The sequence below is a fragment of the Astyanax mexicanus genome, chromosome 22 (genome assembly GCF_023375975.1).
Source record: "Astyanax mexicanus isolate ESR-SI-001 chromosome 22, AstMex3_surface, whole genome shotgun sequence".
Lineage (NCBI taxonomy): Eukaryota > Metazoa > Chordata > Actinopteri > Characiformes > Acestrorhamphidae > Astyanax > Astyanax mexicanus.
The window spans coordinates 2,797,971-2,821,492 of NC_064429.1; the positions used below are offsets into that span (position 1 = coordinate 2,797,971).

At 44.2% G+C, this 23,522-nt stretch overlaps 1 protein-coding gene across 13 annotated transcripts in view; it reads right to left on the reverse strand.

Moving 5' to 3' along the window:
• LOC103024189 (MLX interacting protein) overlaps positions 1 to 23,522 on the reverse strand; it is a 57,314-nt gene that overhangs the window by 4,312 nt on the left and 29,480 nt on the right. For 8 of the 13 annotated variants that reach the window (XM_049470745.1, XM_049470742.1, XM_049470739.1 and 5 more), the window contains exons 13-16: positions 22,174 to 22,287; positions 21,422 to 21,549; positions 18,555 to 18,678; positions 16,961 to 17,090 (exon numbers count right to left, since the gene is read on the reverse strand). In XM_049470745.1, coding sequence (XP_049326702.1) covers positions 16,961 to 17,090; positions 18,555 to 18,678; positions 21,422 to 21,549; positions 22,174 to 22,287 — 496 coding nt within the window. Of the gene's footprint in view, positions 1 to 16,960; positions 17,102 to 18,554; positions 18,679 to 21,421; positions 21,550 to 22,173; positions 22,288 to 23,522 lie in introns of those variants that run through there. The other 5 variants (XM_049470743.1, XM_049470740.1, XM_049470748.1 and 2 more) reach the window with 2 other exon arrangements.

Below are 23,522 nucleotides of genomic sequence, written 5' to 3' on the forward strand. Positions count from 1 at the left end.
AGAGAGTCAGAGGAAGGTAGAGAGAGTTAGAGGGAGGTAGAGAGAGTTAGAGGGAGGTAGAGAGAGTCAGAGGGATGTAGAGAGAGTCAGAGGGAGGTAGAGAGAGTCAGAGGGAGGTAGAGGGAGGTAGAGAGAGTCAGAGGGAGGTAGAGAGAGTCAGAGGGATGTAGAGAGAGTTAGAGGGAGGTAGAGAGAGTTAGAGGAAGGTAGAGAGAGTTAGAGGAAGGTAGAGAGAGTTAGAGGGAGGTAGAGAGAGTTAGAGGGAGGTAGAGTCAGAGGGAGGTAGAGAATGTCAGAGGGATGTAGAGAGAGTTAGAGGGAGGTAGAGAGAGTTAGAGGAAGGTAGAGAGAGTTAGAGGGAGGTAGAGAGAGTTAGAGGGAGGTAGAGTCAGAGGGAGGTAGAGAGAGTCAGAAGGAGGTAGAGAGAGTCAGAAGGAGGTAGAGAGAGTCAGAGGGAGGTAGAGTCAGAGGGAGGTAGAGAGAGTTAGAGGAAGGTAGAGAGAGGTAGAGAGAGTTAGAGGGATGTAGAGAGAGTTAGAGGGAGGTAGAGAGAGTTAGAGAGAGTTAGAGAGAGTTAGAGGGAGGTAGAGTCAGAGGGAGGTAGAGAGAGTTAGAGGAAGATAGAGGGAGGTAGAGAGAGTTAGAGGGATGTAGAAAGAGTTAGAGGGAGGTAGAGAGAGTTAGAGGAAGGTAGAGAGTTAGAGGGAGGTAGAGAGTTAGAGTTAGAGGGAGGTAGAGTCAGAGGGAGGTAGAGAGAGTTCGAGGGAGGTAGAGAGAGTCAGAGGGATGTAGAGAGAGTCAGAGGGATGTAGAGAGAGTTAGAGGGAGGTAGAGAGTCAGAGGGAGGTAGAGAGAGTCAGAGGGAGGTAGAGAGTCAGAGGGAGGTAGAGAGTCAGAGGGAGGTAGAGAGAGTCAGAGGGAGGTAGAGAGAGTTAGAGGGAGGTAGAGGTAGAGAGAGTCAGAGGAAGGTAGAGAGAGTTAGAGGGAGGTAGAGTCAGAGGGAGGTAGAGAGAGTCAGAGGGAGGTAGAGAGAGTTAGAGGGAGGCAGAGAGAGTCAGAGGGAGGTAGAGAGAGTTAGAGGGAGGTAGAGAGAGTTAGAGGAAGGTAGAGAGAGTTAGAGGAAGGTAGAGAGAGTTAGAGGGAGGTAGAGAGAGTTAGAGGGAGGTAGAGTGAGAGAGATATGGAGGGAGGTAGAGGGTGTTAGAGGAAGATAGAGAGAGTTAGAGGGAGGTAGAGAGAGTTAGAGGGAGGTAGAGAGAGTCAGAGGGAGGTAGAGAGAGTTAGAGGGAGGTAGAGTCAGAGGAAGATAGAGAGTTAGAGGAAGATAGAGGGAGGTAGAGAGAGTTAGAGGGATGTAGAAAGAGTTAGAGGGAGGTAGAGAGAGTTAGAGGAAGGTAGAGAGTTAGAGGGAGGTAGAGAGTTAGAGTTAGAGGGAGGTAGAGTTAGAGGGAGGTAGAGAGAGTTAGAGGGAGGTAGAGAGAGTCAGAGGGATGTAGAGAGAGTCAGAGGGATGTAGAGAGAGTCAGAGGGAGGTAGAGAGAGTTAGAGGTAGGTAGAGGTAGAGGGAGGTAGAGAGAGTTAGAGGTAGGTAGAGGTAGAGAGAGTCAGAGGAAGGTAGAGAGAGTTAGAGGGAGGTAGAGTCAGAGGGAGGTAGAGAGAGTCAGAGGGAGGTAGAGAGAGTTAGAGGGAGGCAGAGAGAGTCAGAGAGAGTTAGAGGGAGGTAGAGAGAGTTAGAGGAAGGTAGAGAGAGTTAGAGGAAGGTAGAGAGAGTTAGAGGGAGGTAGAGGGAGGTAGAGAGAGTTAGAGGGAGGTAGAGTGAGAGAGTAATGGAGGGAGGTAGAGGGAGTTAGAGGAAGGTAGAGAGAGTTAGAGGGAGGTAGAGAGAGTCAGAGGGAGGTAGAGAGAGTTAGAGGGAGGTAGAGTCAGAGGAAGATAGAGAGTTAGAGGAAGATAGAGGGAGGTAGAGAGAGTTAGAGGGATGTAGAAAGAGTTAGAGGGAGGTAGAGAGAGTTAGAGGAAGGTAGAGAGATAGAGGGAGGTAGAGAGTTAGAGGGAGGTAGAGTTAGAGGGAGGTAGAGAGAGTTAGAGGGAGGTAGAGAGAGTCAGAGGGATGTAGAGAGAGTCAGAGGGATGTAGAGAGAGTCAGAGGGAGGTAGAGAGAGTTAGAGGGAGGTAGAGAGTCAGAGGGAGGTAGAGAGAGTCAGAGGGAGGTAGAGAGTCAGAGGGAGGTAGAGAGAGTCAGAGGGAGGTAGAGAGAGTTAGAGGGAGGTAGAGAGAGTTAGAGGGAGGTAGAGAGTTAGAGGAAGGTAGAGAGAGTTAGAGGAAGGTAGAGAGAGTTAGAGGGAGGTAGAGAGAGTTAGAGGTAGGTAGAGGTAGAGGGAGGTAGAGAGAGTTAGAGGTAGGTAGAGGTAGAGAGAGTTAGAGGGAGGTAGAGGTAGAGAGAGTCAGAGGAAGGTAGAGAGAGTTAGAGGGAGGTAGAGTCAGAGGGAGGTAGAGAGAGTCAGAGGGAGGTAGAGAGAGTTAGAGGGAGGTAGAGTCAGAGGGAGGTAGAGAGAGTCAGAGGGAGGTAGAGAGAGTTAGAGGGAGGCAGAGAGAGTTAGAGGGAGGTAGAGAGAGTTAGAGGAAGGTAGAGAGACTTAGAGGGAGGTAGAGGGAGGTAGAGAGAGTTAGAGGGAGGTAGAGTGAGAGAGATATGGAGGGAGGTAGAGGGAGTTAGAGGAAGGTAGAGAGAGTTAGAGGGAGGTAGAGAGAGTTAGAGGGAGGTAGAGGTAGAGAGAGTTAGAGGGAGGTAGAGAGAGTCAGAGGGAGGTAGAGAGAGTCAGAGGGAGGTAGAGAGAGTTAGAGAGAGTTAGAGGGAGGTAGAGTCAGAGGAAGATAGAGAGAGTTAGAGGGAGGTAGAGAGGTAGAGAGAGTTAGAGAGAGTTAGAGGGAGGTAGAGTCAGAGGGAGGTAGAGAGAGTTAGAGGGAGGTAGAGTCAGAGGGAGGTAGAGAGAGTTAGAGGTAGGTAGAGGTAGAGAGAGTTAGAGGGAGGTAGAGAGAGTTAGAGGTAGGTAGAGGTAGAGAGAGGTAGAGGGAGGTAGAGGTAGAGAGAGTTAGAGGGAGGTAGAGGTAGAGAGAGTTAGAGGGAGGTAGAGAGAGTTAGAGGTAGGTAGAGAGAGTTAGAGGTAGGTAGAGAGAGTTAGAGGTAGGTAGAGAGAGTTAGAGGTAGGTAGAGAGAGTTAGAGGGAGGTAGAGGTAGAGAGAGTTAGATGGAGGTAGAGGTAGAGAGAGTTAGATGGAGGTAGAGAGAGTTAGAGGGAGGTAGAGAGAGTTAGAGGAAGGTAGAGAGAGTTAGAGGAAGGTAGAGAGAGTTAGAGGGAGGTAGAGAGAGTTAGAGGTAGGTAGAGAGAGTTAGAGGTAGGTAGAGGTAGAGAGAGTTAGAGGGAGGTAGAGGTAGAGAGAGGTAGAGGTAGAGAGAGTTAGAGGGAGGTAGAGTCAGAGGGAGGTAGAGAGAGTTAGAGGGAGATAGAGAGAGTTAGAGGGAGGTAGAGAGAGTTAGAGGTAGGTAGAGGTAGAGAGAGTTAGAGGGAGGTAGAGAGAGTTAGAGGTAGGTAGAGGTAGAGAGAGGTAGAGGGAGGTAGAGGTAGAGAGAGTTAGAGGGAGGTAGAGAGAGTTAGAGGGAGGTAGAGAGAGTTAGAGGAAGGTAGAGAGAGTTAGAGGTAGGTAGAGAGAGTTAGAGGTAGGTAGAGAGAGTTAGAGGGAGGTAGAGGTAGAGAGAGTTAGAGGGAGGTAGAGGTAGAGAGAGTTAGAGGGAGGTAGAGGGAGGTAGAGAGAGTTAGAGGGAGGTAGAGGGAGGTAGAGAGAGTTAGAGGGAGGTACAGTGAGTCCAAGAAGTATTTGATCCCTTGCTGATTTTCTTCGTTGGCCCACTAATAAAGACATGATCATTCTATACTTTTAATGATAGATGTATTCTTACATGGAGAGATAGAATATTAAAAAGAAAATCCAGAAAATAAATCTAAGGAATATATATTAATTGATTTGTATTTCATGGAGTGAAATAAGTATTTGATCCCTTAGTATTCATTAGCAGTTCTGGCTTTTACAGACCAGTTAGACACTCCCAATCAACTTGTTACCTGACCTGAAGCCACCTGTTCTCACTAATCACTTGTGTGAAAAACACCTGTCCACAGAATCAGACAGATCACACAGATTTCAAGTCTCCAACATGGGTAAAACCAAAGAGCTGTCACAGGACCTCAGAGTCAGAATTGTTGACCTTCACAAAGCTGGAATGGGCTACAAAAAGATTAGTAAGGTGTTGGATGTGAAAGTAACAACTATTGGTGCAATTATCAGAAAGTTTAAAGAGTATAACATGACAATCAACAGACCTCAGCCCGGTGCTCCAAAGAAGATTTCGCCTCGTGGGGTGGCAATGATGCTGAGAACGGTCAGAAATCGTCCTGCAACCACTCGGCAGGAGTTAGCAAATGACCTGAAGGCAGCTGGGACCACAGTTTGCAAGGAAACAATTGGCAACACTTTGCGCAACAATGGATTCACATCCTGCAGTGCCCGAAAGGTACCCCTGCTGAAGAGAGCACATGTGGAGGCGCGCCTCAAGTATGCCAATGATCATTTGAAAGATGAACCAAGTTATTGGGAGAAGGTTTTGTGGTCAGACGAGACCAAAATTTAACTTTTTGGCCTCAACTCCACCCGCCATGTGTGGAGGAAGAAAAATGCTGCCTATGACCCCAAGAACACTGTGCCCACCGTCAAGCATGGAGGTGGAAGCATAATGTTTTGGGGGTGTTTCTCTGCCAAGGGTAGAGGGCTACTTCACCGCATCACTGGGAAGATGGATGGAGCCGCACAATGTACCGCACAATCCTGAGGGACAACCTCCTCCCCTCTGCCAGGGATCTGAAAATGGGCCGTGGTTGGGTCTTCCAACATGATAACGACCCTAAACATACAGCAAAGGCAACAAAGGATTGGCTCAAGAAAAATCACATTAAGGTCATGGAGTGGCCCAGCCAGTCGGCAGACCTCAATCCGATCGAAAATCTATGGAGGGAGCTGAAGGTCAGAGTTGCCAAGCGACAGCCCACCAACCTTCATGATTTGGAGAGGATCTGCAAAGAAGAGTGGGCCAAAATTCCCCCTGGTGTGTGTGCTAAACTTGTGGTTAACTACAACAAACATCTCACCGCTGTGCTTGCAAACAAAGGCTTTGCCACTAAGTATTGAGTGTGTTTGGCAAGAGGGATCAAATACTTATTTTCCTCATTGAAATACAAATTAATTAAAATATTAAAATAAAAGTCTCTCCATGTTAGAATATATCTACCATTAAAAGTGCAGAAGGATAGTGTCTTTATTAGTGGGCAAACAAAGAAAATCAGCAAGGGATCAAATACTTCTTGGACTCACTGTAGAGGGAGGTAGAGAGAGTTAGAGGGAGGTAGAGAGAGTTAGAGGAAGGTAGAGAGAGTTAGAGGGAGGTAGAGAGAGTTAGAGGGAGGTAGAGAGAGTTAGAGGGAGGTAGAGAGAGTTAGAGGAAGGTAGAGGGAGGTAGAGAGAGTTAGAGGGAGGTAGAGAGAGTTAGAGGGAGGTAGAGAGAGGTAGAGAGAGTTAGAGAGAGTTAGAGGGAGGTAGAGAGAGTTATAGGGAGGTAGAGAGAGTTAGAGGAGAGAAAGAGAGAGAGAGTTCTATGACAGTCATGTTAGTGTGAGCTCCCAGATTTTCTTGTTGTTTTCTGGTTTTAAATAAGAGAAATCATAAAATAATATGAAGAAACTCTACATAAGGGATCAGTAAGTACGTATCTATAAAAAACAAGACTAAAAACAACAGAATCTGCAACAATTTAAAGGATTTCTTCATATAACTATAAGAGAGGACACATCCAGGCAGAACAGCTAACAGCAGAACTGAAGTCAGAAGAAACAGAGGAAAACTCATCTCCTACAGCAGCATTTACAATCAACAGCAGCACATCTGTGAGTGACATGTTTTGTTCACACAGTGGAGGGAAAAATTAAGAGTTTATTCACTTAAATTTACCTGTTTTTAAGTGATTTTTAGTAACAAAGCTTAAGATAAGCTAAAGGCTAAAGCTAAATTGTCAGTTGACTTTTGAAAATAAACATTCTGTGAGAGACACTCATACGAGCATTCGGAATGAGCCAATCAGAAGAAGCGCTGCTCCTCCCCTGCTGTCCTGAAGAGAGTGTGGCCTCACTCTGCAGTTCTGTACAATCACATACCCTTCTGAGATAAAGAATGACACCGCCCAAAAGCAGTTCAAACAGAAACTCCTGAAAGAGAAGCCGGAAACTCTGTTTGCAGATCTGTACAGGACCGGTCAGGTCAGCAACCTCATCTTCTACTCTCAATGACACAGAGACTGTGATGACCACTGTCAACATTTATAAGAACGGAACACTAATGATTCAGGGGAACCTCAGTGAGTTTCAGAAGAATTTTAATGGCCTTAAGGAGACTGCAGAGACAGAAAGACCCTGTGACGCTCTGCAGGAAGAAGACTCTGCTCCCACACACAGCGCCACAGCACTGAACACTCACAAACAGGACAACACAGCAGAACCCTCAGATCAGGAACAGAGAGATTCTGAGCAAGACCAACACCCTTCACTCCACACCTCCATTACACTCATAAAGGAGCACTTTACACGACTAGAAGTGGAGCTGGTACACCTTCGGGAGATGGTTCTCAAACAACAGCAAGACAAAGAGCTGGAAAAGGACAGAGAGACATACAGAGCAGAGCTGGCTGAACTTAAAGAACAGGTGAAAGGACTACAAAAGAACAGAGAGGAGGACAGGGACAAACACAAGAAGGAGATGGCTGCTCTAAGAGAGGAGCTGAGACAAAGAGATACCATAGTGCAGGGTCTGGAAGAACTGCTCCTTTCCCTACATCAGCAACAGATTACTACAGCAGCAGAGATCTCCACCCAGGAGAACCTGTATGCCCAACCTCAAGCTTCCACCTCCACAAGCCCACAGCCACCTCCTCCCTCAACCTCCAACAACCTCCATCATCCTCCACCTTTAACCCCCACCGACTCACAGCAGCCTCCTCTTAACCAGCAGACACACCTGGAGCCAAGTGGTCAGGACACAAACATCAGTGAAAGAAGAACTACACAACATCTGGACATTGTACTTTTGATGGATTCCAATGGGAAGTTTATTGATGAGAAAAAGCTTTTCCCTAAACACACAGTGGCTAAAATTTGGTGTTCCAATACAAAAAGAGCACTGGAGCTACTGACAGAGGCAAAACTGGGCTCCCCAAAGCACATCATAATCCATACAGGAACAAATGACCTGAGGGCTCAGCAAGAGAGAGTGGCGTTATCCCTGAGAGCAGTTATAGAGAAGTCCTACAACACCTTCCCTAACACAAAAATCATTGTCTCCACCCTGCTGCCTCGCAAGGACTTCCACCCACATACAATCCAGAACATTAACGCCATCATCTCCAGAGTGTGAGAGCTACGACCAAACACACACCTCGCCCACCACCCGACACTAGATACAACCTGCCTCTTTGACCAAGTCCATTTATTTAAAGAGGTAATTCCTGTGTTTGCCAAGACATTAAAGGACGTCACACTGGCCCTGAACATCACCACCCCCCAACGCAACACTGGAAGAGGACAACAGTCCACACGGCTTTCAAGACCATCAACACGACCTGCAGAAGGACCACCTTTCCATCTGAGACCTCAGCAACATGGCCCTCATTATCCACTGCTACCAGACAGGATGAGGAGTCACCATGAATACCCTGTTCCCCAGTCAGCACCCTTACCTACTACAGGTACACAGAATGCACCACTGAACAAGAACCCAGCAATAGCACCTCAGCCCATCCAGATCAGTCCAGGATCTCTGACCTACGCCCAGGCAGTCAGCAGAGCAACAAACCCAAACACTGCTCAAACACATCTGCACCCATCTGATGGGACACTGTCCGTGGTAAGAGGCACATTACCAATAAGGTAAAGGACATTATTTCACAGACTATTAAATTTAATCTCTGTATGGTAACTTAGATACACAAATGTAAAAAAAAAGAAAGAAAAAAAATGTATTAGTGAGTACATGTTTTTGCATACTTATGTGTGTGTGTATGTGTATGTATATACACTGCTCAAAAAAATAAAGGGAACACTCAAATAACACATCCTAGATCTGAATGAATGAAATATTCTCATTGAATACTTTGTTCTGTACAAAGTTGAATGTGCTGACAACAAAATCACACAAAAATCCTCAATGGAAATCAAATTTATTAACCAATGGAGGCCTGGATTTGGAGCCACACACAAAATTAAAGTGAAGAAACACACTACAGGCTGATCCAACTTTAATGTAATGTCCTTAAAACAAGTCAAAATGAGGCTCAGTATTGTGTGTGGCCTACACGTGCCTGTATGACCTCCCTACAACGCCTGGGCATGCTCCTGATGAGGTGGCGGATGGTCTCCTGAGGGATCTCCTCCCAGACCTGGACTAAAGCATCCGCCAACTCCTGGACAGTCTGTGGTGCAACGTGACGTTGGTGGATGGAGCGAGACATGATGTCCCAGATGTGCTCAATCGGATTCAGGTCTGGGGAACGGGCGGGCCAGTCCATAGCTTCAATGCCTTCACCTAATGGCAGTCAGGCTACCTCTGGTGAGCACATGGAGGGCTGTGCGGCCCTCCAAAGAAATGCCACCCCACACCATTACTGACCCACTGCCAAACCGGTCATGCTGAAGGATGTTGCAGGCAGCAGACCGCTCTCCACGGCGTCTCCAGACTCTGTCACGTCTGTCATGTGCTCAGTGTGAACCTGCTTTCATCTGTGAAGAGCACAAGGCGCCAGTGGCGAATTTGCCAATCCTGGTGTTCTCTGGCAAATGCCAAGCGTCCTGCACGGTGTTGGGCTGTGAGCACAACCCGCATCTGTGGACGTCGGGCCCTCATACCATCCTCATGGAGTCGGTTTCTAACCGTTTGTGCAGACACATGCACATTTGTGGCCTGCTGGAGGTCATTTTGCAGGGCTCTGGCAGTGCTCCTCCTGTTCCTTCTTGCACAAAGGCGGAGGTAGCGGTCCTGCTGCTCGGTTGTTGCCCTCCTACGGCCTCCTCCACGTCTCCTGGTGTACTGGCCTGTCTCCTGGTAGCGCCTCCAGCCTCTAGACACTACGCTGACAGACACAGCAAACCTTCTTGCCACAGCTCGCATTGATGTGCCATCCTGGATGAGCTGCACTACCTGAGCCACTTGTGTGGGTTGTAGAGTCCGTCTCATGCTACCACGAGTGTGAAAGAACCACCAACATTCAAAACTGACCAAAACATCAGCCAGACAGCATAGGTTCTGAGACGTGGTCTGTGGTCCCCACCTGCAGAACCACTCCTTTATTGAGTGTGTCTTGCTAATTGCCAATAATTTCCACCTGTTGTCTATTCCATTTGCACAACAGCAGGTGAAATTGATTGTCAATCAGTGTTGCTTCCTAAGTGGACAGTTTAATTTCACAGAAGCAGTGTATATATATATATATTTATAATATTTATGTACTCAGTTTCATAATTTACCTATATACTTATTTATTTCCAATTTGTTCTCTTATTTTGAAACCCAGAACCAACATTTTTTTTTTTCACACGGAATGGCATCTTTTAGTATCTCTTCATGGAATGTGCAGGGTTTAAACTCATCTGTTTTTGGTGTAAAGAGCAAAAATCCAGATTTTTTTGAGGGAAATAAGAGATGTGGATATATTCATTTTGCAGGAGACATGGTGTAGAGGAGATGAGCCCACTGGTTGTCCCCCAGGTTACAGGGAGTTAGTGGTTCCCTCTACTAAATTAAAAGGTATAACTCAGGGAAGAGACTCAGGAGGGATGCTTATTTGGTATAAATCTTAACTAATCAATTCGATTCAAAAGGTCAAACAAGGAGAAAATCATCTCTGGATAAAAATTAATAAGCAGTTAACCTCAACCCCCCAAAATATACTTCTTTGTGACATCTATATCCCCCCAGCAGAATCACCATACTTTAGTGTTGAAACCGTTCCAGATTTGGAGAAAAAGATCAGCCACTTCCAATCCCAAGGACACATCATCATCTGTGGAGACCTAAATGCTAGAACAGGATATCAGCCAGACTTTATCAGCCCTCACGGTGATCACTTTATAACAGGGACTAATATAAACTTCCCAGCCTCTTCCCCCAGAGAAAACTGTGACACATCTGTAAAAGCTCACGGCAGGAACCTGCTGCAGCTCTGTAGAAGCCTGGGTCTGTGCATCATAAACGGACGGCTGCGAGGGGACTCCTTCGGTCAGTTCACCCACAGCTCGACTCTGGGCAGCAGTACTGTAGATTACGCTATAACCGATCTGGACCCGGCCTTCCTGAGAGCCTTTACAGTCAAGCCACTAACACCCCTTTCAGATCACAGCCAAATTACCCTATATCTGAACAGAACCATTACACATGACCACAGGAAACCCCCAAACAAACTGATCAAACTCAGACTTCCTGTCAGGTGGGATCAGGACAGTACAGATAAATATCTGCAGGCCACAAACAGCGAGGCAATCCAGACATGCCTCCACTCCTTTCTGTCAAACACCTTTCCCCAGAGTAAAGATGGTGTTGAAGTGGCTGTGGAAAACCTAAATAGAATCTTTGATCATGCAGCTCAAATATCAAATCTGTCCATCAAGAAACACAAATCCAGAATAGTCCAATCAAATCAATGGTTTGATCATGACTGCAAGATCAAGAGAAATGAAGTACGAAAATTATCCAATCAAAAACACAAGGAACCACATAATCAGGAATTACGCATTAAATACTGTGAGATACTGAGAGAATACAAACATACACTCAAAGCTAAAAAGTACAAACACACACAACAACAAATACACAACCTAGAGAATTCAATCAATTCCAATTCATTCTGGCACAACTGGAAATCCCTAAATAAAAACAAACAAGATGATATAACAATTAATGACGGAGACATTTGGAGAAACCATTTTAAATCATTGTACAGTCGTCCATCATTAAATACAGAGCAACAGAAAGTATCAAACAAACTAGAAACACTCCACACAGTAATCAAGGACTATCAAAACCCACTAGATTTCCCCATCACACAATCAGATTTAAAGGGAAAAACTCCGAGACCTCCAGCCCAGAAAAGCCTGCGGTACAGACGGCATCTTAAACGAAATGCTTATAAACACAGATCCTAAATTTAAATTGGCCATTCTTAAACTCTTCAATCTTATTCTAAATACAGGACATTTCCCTTCTGTCTGGAACCAAGGTCTCATCACCCCCATATTCAAATCTGGTGATAAATATGATCCAAATAACTACAGAGGAATCTGTGTGAACAGCAACCTGGGTAAGGTCTTCTGTAGCATTCTCAATACTCGACTCACAGACTACCTCACTGACCATAACATCCTTAGCAGAACTCAGATCGGCTTCTTACCGAACCACCGAACTTCTGACCACATTTTCACCCTCCACACGCTCATCGATAAATATGTAAACCAGAACAAAGACACAATCTTCGCATGTTTTGTAGATTTTCAAAAAGCGTTTGATTCCATTTGGCACACAGGGTTATTCTTTAAACTTATAGAAAGTGGTGTGGGAGGGAAAGTGTATGACTTTATTAAATCAATGTATTCTCACAGTAATTGTGCAGTGAAAATTGGAACACAAAGGACAGAGTTTTTTCCACAGTCAAGAGGAGTACGACAGGGCTGCAGCCTCAGCCCCACACTCTTTAATATTTACATTAATGAACTGGCTGAAACATTGGAGCAGTGTGACTCAATACCCAGCCTCACTTTGGGGAATGCCAAAATCAAGTGCCTTCTATATGCAGATGACCTCGTCTTGCTGTCACCCACCAGAGAGGGTCTGCAAGAAAGCTTAAAAGTTCTGGAGAATTTCAGTCAAAATTGGGCTCTAGAAGTCAATCATCAAAAAACGAAAATAATGACCTTTCAGAGAAGATCTAAAAACCAACGGAATCACACTTTTACAATTAACAACACCAACATCCAACACACTAAATCATACACCTATCTGGGGATAACCATCAGCTCCACAGGAAGTTTTGGCTTGGCTGTGAAGGAACTCAGAGAGAAGGCGAGGAGAGCTCTGTTTGAAATCAGAAAATCAATAAACTTTGAAATACCCATTACAATCTGGATCAAACTTTTTAAATCTGTTATAGAACCAATAGCCCTGTATGGCGGTGAGGTGTGGGGACCCCTGACACAAAACGACTTCACCAGTTGGAACAAACATCCGGTTGAAATTCTGCACACAGAATTTTGTAAGAGCATCCTGCACGTGCAGAGAAAGACCCCCAATAACGGCTGCAGGGCTGAGCTAGGTCAGCACCCCCTCCTCATCACCATACAGAAACGAGCTCTAAAATTCTGGAAGCACATAAAATCCAGTGACCCCCAGTCACTGCACTACCAAGCACTGTCCGAACAGGAGCTCAACATTGAGCGGAGTCCCCTCAGCCAGCTGGTCCTCAACCTCAGTGACCTAAAACCCAACAACATTACTGATAACAGATATCCTCACCACACACTCACTCAGACCATCAGACCCAACCAAATCACAACCCAACAACACTACCTCACACACTGGACCCACACTACACAACAACAATCCAAACTGCAATGCTACACAGCCCTCAATCGTGATTACACACTGGCCCCATACCTCACAGTTCTCAGAGAGAGGTCACTGAGGAAGATCCTCACCAGGTACAGACTCAGTGAGCACAGTCTGGCTGTAGAAACTGGGCGTCACAGACAGAGCTGGGCTCCCAGAGAGGCCAGGCTGTGCTCTCACTGTGATCTCGCAGTGGTGGAGACAGAGCTGCATTTCCTCACAGAATGTTCTAGATATGAGTCTGTGAGAAACCGGTTCTACCAGAGAACGAGCAGAGTCTGCCCTGAGTTCCAGCTCTGCTCAGGTAGAGAGAGTTAGAGGGAGGTAGAGAGAGTTAGAGGGAGGTAGAGAGAGTTACAGGGAGTTAGAGGGAGGTAGAGAGAGTTAGAGGGAGGTAGAGAGAGTTAGAGGGAGGTAGAGAGAGTTAGAGGGAGGTAGAGAGAGTTAGAGGGAGGTAGAGAGAGTTAGAGGGAGGTAGAGAGAGTTAGAGGGAGGTAGTGAGAGTTACAGGGAGTTAGAGGGAGGTAGAGAGAGTTAGAGGGAGGTAGAGAGAGTTAGAGGGAGGTAGAGAGAGTTAGAGGGAGGTAGAGAGAGTTACAGGGAGTTAGAGGGAGGTAGAGAGAGTTAGAGGGAGGTAGAGAGAGTTAGAGGGAGGTAGAGGGAGGTAGAGAGAGTTAGAGGGAGGTAGAGAGAGTTAGAGGGAGTTACAGGGAGGTAGAGAGAGTTAGAGGGAGGTAGAGAGAGTTACAGGGAGTTAGAGGGAGGTAGAGAGAGTTAGAGGGAGGTAGAGAGAGTTAGAGGGAGGTAGAGGGAGGTAGAGAGAGTTAGAGGGAGGTAGAGGGAGGTAGAGAGAGTTAGAGGGAGGTAGAGAGAGTTAGAGAGAGATAGAGGGAGGTAGAGAGAGTTAGAGGGAGGTAGAGAGAGGTAGAGGGAGTTAGAGGGAGGCAGAGAGAGTTAGAGGGAGGTAGAGAGAGTTAGAGAGAGGTAGAGGGAGGTAGAGAGAGTTAGAGGGAGGTAGAGAGAGTTAGAGGGAGGTAGAGAGAGTTAGAGGGAGGTAGAGAGAGTTAGAGGGAGGTAGAGGGAGGTAGAGAGAGTTAGAGAGAGGTAGAGGGAGGTAGAGAGAGTTAGAGGGAGTTAGAGGGAGTTAGAGAGAGTTAGAGGGAGTTAGAGGGAGGTAGAGAGAGTTAGAGGGAGGTAGAGAGAGGTAGAGAGAGGTAGAGAGAGTTAGAGAGAGTTAGAGGGAGGTAGAGAGAGTTAGAGGGAGGTAGAGAGAGTTAGAGAGAGGTAGAGGGAGGTAGAGAGAGTTAGAGGGAGTTAGAGGGAGGTAGAGAGAGTTAGAGGGAGGTAGAGGGAGGTAGAGAGAGTTAGAGGGAGTTAGAGGGAGGTAGAGAGAGTTAGAGGGAGGTAGAGAGAGTTAGAGGGAGGTAGAGAGAGGTAGAGGGAGTTAGAGGGAGGTAGAGAGAGTTAGAGGGAGGTAGAGAGAGGTAGAGGGAGGTAGAGAGAGTTAGAGGGAGGTAGAGAGAGGTAGAGGGAGGTAGAGAGAGTTAGAGGGAGGTAGAGAGAGGTAGAGGGAGGTAGAGAGAGGTAGAGGGAGGTAGAGGGAGTTAGAGGGAGGTAGAGAGAGGTAGAGGGAGGTAGAGGGAGGTAGAGAGAGTTAGAGAGAGGTAGAGGGAGGTAGAGAGAGTTAGAGGGAGTTAGAGAGAGTTAGAGGGAGGTAGAGAGAGTTAGAGGGAGGTAGAGAGAGTTAGAGGGAGTTAGAGGGAGGTAGAGAGAGTTAGAGGGAGGTAGAGAGAGGTAGAGAGAGGTAGAGGGAGGTAGAGAGAGGTAGAGAGAGGTAGAGGGAGGTAGAGAGAGTTAGAGGGAGGTAGAGAGAGTTAGAGGGAGGTAGAGAGAGGTAGAGGGAGGTAGAGAGAGTTAGAGGGAGTTAGAGGGAGGTAGAGAGAGTTAGAGGGAGGTAGAGAGAGGTAGAGAGAGGTAGAGGGAGGTAGAGAGAGGTAGAGAGAGGTAGAGGGAGGTAGAGAGAGTTAGAGGGAGGTAGAGAGAGGTAGAGAGAGGTAGAGAGAGGTAGAGGGAGGTAGAGAGAGTTAGAGGGAGGTAGAGAGAGTTAGAGGGAGGTAGAGAGAGGTAGAGAGAGGTAGAGAGAGGTAGAGGGAGGTAGAGAGAGTTTGCAGGTTGCAGTTGCAGGGCTTCTTTATGTCATTGTTTGATAACCTCATGACTGGTGACGCATTTCTTTATCACAAGCTCTACAGGACCGCATCACAGATCAAGATCAAACATGGAACTTCTCTGTATTTCCATTTAGAGTAAAACCACACATCCAGAAAATCTGCTGAATTGCATAAAGCCACAAACACAAGCCCATAAAGAGCTTAGAAAAATAGAGCAGCTAGGGCCCATCTGTCCATGTGATCACTATGACGAGATTTGCTTTGTAAGAGGAAATGGTAATTTAAGTTAAGTTAACTTTAATTAAGTTTAAAGCACATCAGAGCTTGACTTGTAAAGATGATTGCAGAGAAGACAGCCCTTTCCTAAGAACAGAAGACCAAATCAAAGTAATTAATAAAAGCCTGATGTATTGGGCATTTTGCTCTAGTGGATTCACACATACACTACAGTCACTTTTGACAGCACAAAAAATAAAATAAGGTGGTTCTGCCTATATTAAATTAAGCAGCAAAATAAACAATGAATAAGCATGAAAGAAGAACTCGCCTTAGACGACAATCAGCTTGAGCTAAGCTTAGCATGTTATGAACATGGCAACTGAAGGTAATTACTCTCAGTTACATTTTTCTGGGTAAAACTTGTGCATTACAATCTGCATTACAATCAGCATTCTTCATACAGTGGCTATCACCTATTCCCCTATGGATCTGTGAAGAGCTCTAAAATAGCTGAATCAATGCTTGCCACTACATTAAACCACAAAGAGAAACCTATAACTGTTATCTATAACTGTTGAGTTTTTTTCTATTATTTTTGTACACGTGGCTGCATGAGTAAAGAAAATTCGTCTGCCCAGTTCACTCCTGCACATCACACTCTGGAGAAAAACAGCGCGTGATGGGCAGCATGGTTACTGATTTACAGCCACAGTCTGTTCTAACTAATCTTGTTGGCGACTAAAATAATGAAGTGAGACGTCAATCCGTTTCAACCGTTTAATTAAATAACTCCACATATTTACAGCGAGTGAATTGCTTGAGTTGTCTTCTTCCTTCAACAACAACAAAAATTAGGACTTAGTTTTGTCTACCGTTTACATCATTATAAAGCACCAGCTTCCCTCCTATACTATCACACAACTTCCTGAAAAACAGACCAAAAGAAATGTTCCAATCTTGTCTCATCTACAGGAAAACGGATGATCATTAATGATCACTTTAACACTTCACTCATTGGGAATCAGAAATAAATCCTGCATAAATTAAACAATTTTTGTGTCTATATTTATTTGTAGTTTGTGTAATTAAAAAAAAAAGTATGTTAAAAATTATGCATTATATCCATGCATTGTTTTTTTATTTCATTTTCATACGACAAGACAGCTGACTGCAAATTCAGTGCTGGTTATGTTAGGTACACTGCCTGGTCAAAAACAAGTCTCCACCTGGATTTAGCTAAGCCAATGAGCTGGAGTCGCTGCAGTTGGTCTGCAGGTTTAGGTTCAGCAACAGTATGTGCTGAAAGAATGAGGTCAGCTGACTACCTGAATATACTGAATATAGACCAGATTATTCCATCAATGGATTTTTTCTTCCCTGATGACACGGAGCATATTCCAAGATGACAGTGTCAGGATTCATGGGTCTGGAATAGTGAAAGAGTGATTCAGGGAGAATGAGATCATCATTTTCACACATGGATTGAGAGAGTTCACCACAGAGTCCAGACCTTAACCTTTCTTTGGGATGTGCTGGATGGAGAAGAGCTGCTTTGTGCAGCGGTTGGTCAGACTCTACCATCATCAATGCTGAGTGATCTTGGTGAAAAATTAATCCAACACTGGATTGAAATAAATCTTGTGACATTGCAGAAGCTTATTGAAACAATGCCACAGTGAATATGTGCTACAATCAAAGCTTTAGACGGTCCAATCAAATATTAGCGTGTGACCTTTTTCTAGTGGCGACTTTTTTTTGGCCAGGCAGTGCAGAATGTGTTTATGTGACAAATAAAATAAATTTGATTGACTTTGAAAACATACTAGGTCTGAGGACAGGCAGGGCACAGTCCCGGTCCAGCCACTGCAGGGTGGTCTCACATAGCTCGCTCTCGTTGGTGGTGGACACACTTCCATTGAAGGACTCGAAAAGAGGTTTGATGATGATGCTAAACTGTGGAAAGACTGTTAAAGAAAATGCAGATGGGGTAAAGTGAAGCCAGTTGTGCTTACAATATAAATACCTTGACACCACTAAATTTGACAACTCAAAATTACACTGCTGCTAACTTCTCCCATTGTTATCTACTGCTGTTCACACTTCTTTTAAACAAACTCCTTCAAACCGGTCTTCTTTACTCCAACCCTTCCCTCTATTGGCCTGTTATCTAAACCTTAAATTAATTAAATTAATTATATTTTGCACTGAAACCATTAGGCAAACGTCACAATCAAACAATAACAGACAAAAGTCACTTTTTTCACAAACACACATGAGCACTTCTTCCTTCCCAAATCCAGATTTTTAGTCCTCTGTAATGCATCTGTCTGCCAATGGTGCCGGCACTAACAGGATGAATGATGGAGGGTATGGTTTCTCGCTGATTGTTCGCAGTCATGACTGTTATTTAAAAAAAATCTGAATGTCTCTGTGGTTTAGATCTTCCATATATATATATATACATTTTTATTTCTAATTTTTCCCATTTTCTCCCTAATTTACACGGCCAATTTCCCAACCCACTCGTTAGGACTCCCCCTATCACTAGTAAGGCCCCAAGGAGGGCAAAGACTAACACATGCTTCCTCCGATACATGTGAAGTCAGCCACCGCTTCTTTTCGAGCCAGTGTGCTCGGAGGAAAGTGCAGCGACTCGGTTCTGATACATCAGCTCACAGACACCCTGTGCTGCAGACATCACCGTTGGAGTGATGTGGGGAGAGAGCGCCATCTACCCACCCGGAGGGAGGACGACCAATTGTGCTCCCTCTGAGCGCCGGCAGCTTGATGGCAAAGCTAAGGTTCGACCTGCGACCTCCCGCTCATAGTGGCAGCGCTTTAGACCCCTGGACCACTCGACGCGCATCTTCCAGATAATTAACTTGGCTGGTGCATGCTCCTCTGTATCTATTGCCACCAACTGCATGCTAGGGTTATTGTTAGTCCTGATCCTAACCCCAAGCTTGCTGTCAAACATTCTCACCCATGTCAAATATAAGACCAAGTTTCATTCCGGACTCCTTTTATGTATGCCTGTTTTTTTTGTTTTTGATGAGTAATCCAGAGAAACTCATAGCATGTACAAACCATGCTGTGTGAACTGATGAAGCTGTGTGACTAATGAAAAGGTTGATGTGGTTTGATCAAAAGAATTAAAGCATGTATCTATGACTTCTAGAGGTTGTGAGAAATATTAGCCTTACAGTCAGTGGTGGATAAAAGATGGAAATCTTTGACAACAAAATGCTGATCAGCCATTTCTTTTCTTGACCCTTCATATGTTTAAGATTGATTTAGCCACTATAAAAGACTCATTATCTTTTAACAATAAAACTAAACAATTCAGATGTGATCGTTAAATCAGATAAAGGTTGTTCTGTTCATTGTGGCTAATTCTGGTTGAAGATAAAAGGATACGATCCAGAACTTCCAGTTCTGAAGAGTTCTGTTCTTCACATATTCATCAAACTTCTCCTTCATGTGATCAAAGCGATGCCGTGTAATGGGCACCCCTGTGGCTGGGAGCTGCTCCTGACATAAACTGTTACACAAAAAGATACAATTTGAAATAATTAAAATTACAGAAAGACATTTGCTTTGACTACTGAAAGACACTGAGTATCACAATTTCATTCATGTTACTAGTGTCTACCTGACTCAACTGCACTGCTCAAACAATTACGAGATCACTTAATTATCATAGTCAGTTAAACTTCAGGGATATCAACCTGTCTAGTTAGGGAGCATAAGTGATTGTAAATTGAGTTCCCCTGCTTTGGAACAAATGAAAGTGACAACAGGTGCACCAGAGAGAGAACAGCAGGAAAAGGGACTGTGTTACCCAACTGAATCTGTAAAAATTGTTACACTAAATAATAGAGTTTAACATTTTCTAATTACTTATATTTATATTCTTATATTTGGAGTATAAATGTAAAATTCTCATTTGCTGTCCTGTTCATTATTTTACATGCTAACCCAAATTAAACATTTAGCTGGTCCAATTTATTTTTTGCAAAGTATGAACTTAAATAGCCCACCTCTGTATGCTTCCAGCATACCGAAAAACCCATCCAATTAAATCACTATTTCTCCATCATTAACAAACTCAAAATAGCTCCACACTTCATTGGTAGAATTCTGAGGGCTCTGCTTATAAACATATAATCTTGCACTTTAGTCGACTTAATTTCAAGATACCTGAAAGTGCTGTGCTGATGTAAACTTGTGATTTAAACGTCTACAATGTATAAATATTTACCAGACTTTAAGGCACCATGCAATGTCAAGAGTTCTTAAGTGGTGCCAATTAGAAACAGATAATAGCCACGGAAATTATTTCCCACAGGTCCTAGGTTAGAGGTCACAGTTGGGCAAATAGAAAGCCATCCTGTAACTTTTAAAAGATACCCTTCAACGATTAACAGTTATTTTTACATGTGTGCCCAGTATTTTTTCTTGGTGCTTACTTCTTTCTTCTGACCAGACATTTAGATTTCTCTAAATGGGTCAGCGAAGCAGTGAAAAGAACATTGGATCTTCTTGACGTCTGCTGACGTCTGTTGTTCAACAACGTAGCAGTTCTTGTAGATTGCAGAAGAAAGGAGTCTAAGAGACCGTCAATTGCAGGAAGGTTTTAGCTTTGTTCAAATGGTCAGTCAAAGCTAGACTCTGAGCAAAGCAGAGTCCACCACCCTTACGGCTGGCTGCCAGCAGCTTCCCCAGCTCCCAACTCCAACAGTCCCGAGGCCTGCGCAATCGCATCGACTCGTCTCTTCTCTGCACAAGAAAGAAACTGTACCACAGTGTGTTTAAACAGGTTAAAACAGGTGTTATTCAGGGGCACTGAGTCGTCCAGTGGTCTAAATTGCAGCCACTATAATCGGGAGATGGCTGGTTCGAATCCAGGTCAGGTAGCTTGCCATCAGCTGCCGGAGCACAGTTGGCCTTTCTCACTCTGGGTGGGTAGATGGCACTCTTTCCCCTCATTACTTCTAGGGGTCAATCAGCACAAGGTGTGAGCTGATGTATCGGACACCACGCTGCTGCACTTTTCTCCACGCATGCTGGCTACTCAGCAATGCTGCATCATTTGACATGTGTTGGAGTCTTCATTCTCCTTGTTTTGTGGCATCACTTGTGATGGGGGATATACAGCTATGTAGCAGCTGAATGGGTGTGACAACAAGCCTAGCTAAATTGGGAGAACAATGGTAGAAAATATGGCCTAAAATTATTTATATACATAGTGATTTTTATGTATATAAATTATACCAGAATTATACCAATGAAGTGCGGAGATACTTGAGCTTTCCATGGGTGCCTGTAGGGAGCATCAGCTGAAAGTGCTGTATTTCAGAATGGTAGGGATGGGCTATTTCACAAAAGTTCATACTTATGTTTTACTACAGATTTCACACCAGATTTTTCCTTTAAACACTACCCCTCTAAAAGTATTCTAAAGTGACTGTTTAATACTAAAGTTTTGCACCAGGAGTGGCATAAAGTTATCCAAAAGCAGTGTGTAAGGAGGAGAACATGCCAAGATGCATAAAAACTATGAATAAAATAATTCCACCAAATATTGATTTCGGAAATGTCTTTATGAATATGAACTTGTTTTCTTTGCATTATTTGAGGTCTGAAAGCTCTGCACCTTTTTTGTTATTTCAGCCATTTCTCATTTTCTGCAAATAAATGCTCTGAATTTGGGAGAAATGTTGTCTGTAGTTTATAGAATAAAACAACAATGTTTATTTTACTCAAACATAAACCTATAAATAGAAAAATCAGAGAAACTGATGTCGTCTCTTAAATTTGTTCCAAAGCTGTATCTCCCAGCGAGTGATCTGTTTGGTTGTAGGTATGTACGTGCAGAACATGCGCATTCACAAAGAAATTCCACACATTATCTTTCTAGTGGAAGGTTTGGTATCGCTTTACTCAGATGGACCATTAAAGATGCTAAAGAACTAATGAATGAAAATTATTCTCAATGCTTATGCTAAATCCACCCTAAACCCTAACCCTAAAACTTAAATCTAATTAAAAACCCAACTCTTAAAGCTTAATGTTAGCGTGTAATGTTTGGGTCAGGTGTAGGGTTACATTTAACACAGAATAATTTACATTCAACTAAGAATTAATTTGCACTTAGGGAACATCTACGAGGCATCAACAACTGACCATTATGCATTATGGTACATATAATCAATACAATTTCTGCAGTGCAGTGCTTAGTAGAGTTTAACATCAAAATACAAATCAAATAAAACCACACTTACTTGATGGATGCGTTAAGCTCCTCGATTTCCTCCCTCAGTCGCCTCGTCTCCTCCTGCATCTGCTGCCTCTCCTGCTGCAGCTTCCCAATGTAGTCCACTGTCTTCTGAAGAGTTGTAGCGTTACTGATCTGGCAACCAAAAGCAAAAGGTGGTAAATCAGTCAGAATTAACAAAATAAACAAACTAAGAACAAAATTTATGATGGCTGTTACTGATTTTAGCATACATACATTACACACTATATGTCAAAATATTTGTGGACACCCCTTTTAATAATTACAATCCATTGTTGACTGATGACGTGCACATATACACACTCTGCTTGACTAGTCCCTGGACAGAAGTGCTGCCAATAGAATCTGGATCTGATAAACATGGACCTAAAGACACCTTGCCTAATGCCAGATGTGGGATACAGAGGTCCACAGCCCCATACTATTGAGCTGTGGAATAATGCTCTCTGGAATGATGATCCAATTCCTTTAAGAGGAGGGTTAGGGCAATCACAGCACAACCATCTCAAATGCACATGAATGTATGATTTATTATGGCTGTTACAATTTGGAATAAGGTCTTCATTTGGAGACGCAGTACCATAATGTTTTATTACTACAGTACACAGTTTTATTAGTATGCCTTCATACCTAATCTGCAGCTGCTCTTGTTGTGTATATCACAGGGACACCGCTCACAGTATTATGTACATACAAATATCTGTAAGTGAATCAAATTAAATTAAATGACTGATTTACATTTACATTTGACTGTGATTTGAGCGTAGGGACTAAACCGCAGAGCGTCTTGAAGCCGACGTTGATGCTGGATCGTCTTTTCTGCTCAGCTGATATGTGGTTCACTCGACGACTCTGGCCACAAGCAATCAAAAGAAGGACAGGTTTATTAACAAGCACACAAAAGTAAGGTCTGTTTAAAAAAAGCCACTCTGCATGATGATCCCTCATTATTCAATACAGTATCTGACTCTCATGTCATGTTTAATATGCATACAACAAAACAACAGGAACTAGAAGCAGTGGAAAAATTATGATTATTAATATTAAAAACACTGAAACCTCACTTTGCTCCTAGACTACAGGTGATGGTCAACGAATTAGAATAATTTGAAATAGTGCAATCATGAAATTCTTTGAATGCATTTTTTGTGCAGAAAGCAAATCAGGTGTTCACCGCACCTGTCCTACTCGTTAGACTAATCACAGAACTCGTTACCTGGAAAAAAATTTGCTCAGCTGAGCTTTCCAAAAGGCCCATTTAGGCCATTTAACTGTGACAGTGTTGTTTTATTGAATTAGAATAATGGAGAAACCGTTTCATTGAATTAGAATAAATGCTCGAATTTTTGTTTTCTGTGAAGAGTGTTCACTGTGCAGTATAAAGTCAGGGTTGAGTAGAATTTCTAAGTTGTAAAATCAATCATGGGTAAGCAGCGCGACCTCTCAACCGGAATAGTGGCTCAAATTCAAGCCCTTCGCCAACAAGGCTTGACCCAAACTAAAATTGCTGAGCAGCTCGGCATCAGCCAGTCTTCCGTCTGCAAAGCTCTCAAGAAAAACTGCAGCAAGCGCACCAACTGTTCCGGCGTCCGAAAAACTTCTGCTCGCGACAACAAGCAGCTGAGAAAGATCGCAGTCAGCAACCGGTTCAAGTCCACTTCCGAGCTCACCGACTTGTGGAACAAGCAGACCGGCGCTGACGTCTCCAGATCAACCACTTACCGTCGTCTGCGCGAGCTCGGCTTCAAATCTCGCGTTCCAGCAGTAAAACCGATGCTGAACAAGAAACAAATGGAGAAACGGCTGAAGTGGGCCAAAGAACACGGCGAGTGGACTGCTGAAGACTGGCAGAAAGTGGTCTTCAGTGACGAATCACGCTTCTGCATCTCCTTCGGTGACCAAGGTCCTCGTGTCTGGCGTCGTGGTGGCGAAACCTACAACCACGAGTGCGTGAAAAGATCCGTCAAGTTTCCCCAGAGCGTTATGGTCTGGGGATGCATGTCCGCTCGAGGTGTAGGGAAACTCTGCTTCCTCAAGAAGACTGTCAATGCTGCCGTATATCAAGATGTTCTGGAAACGTTCCTGAT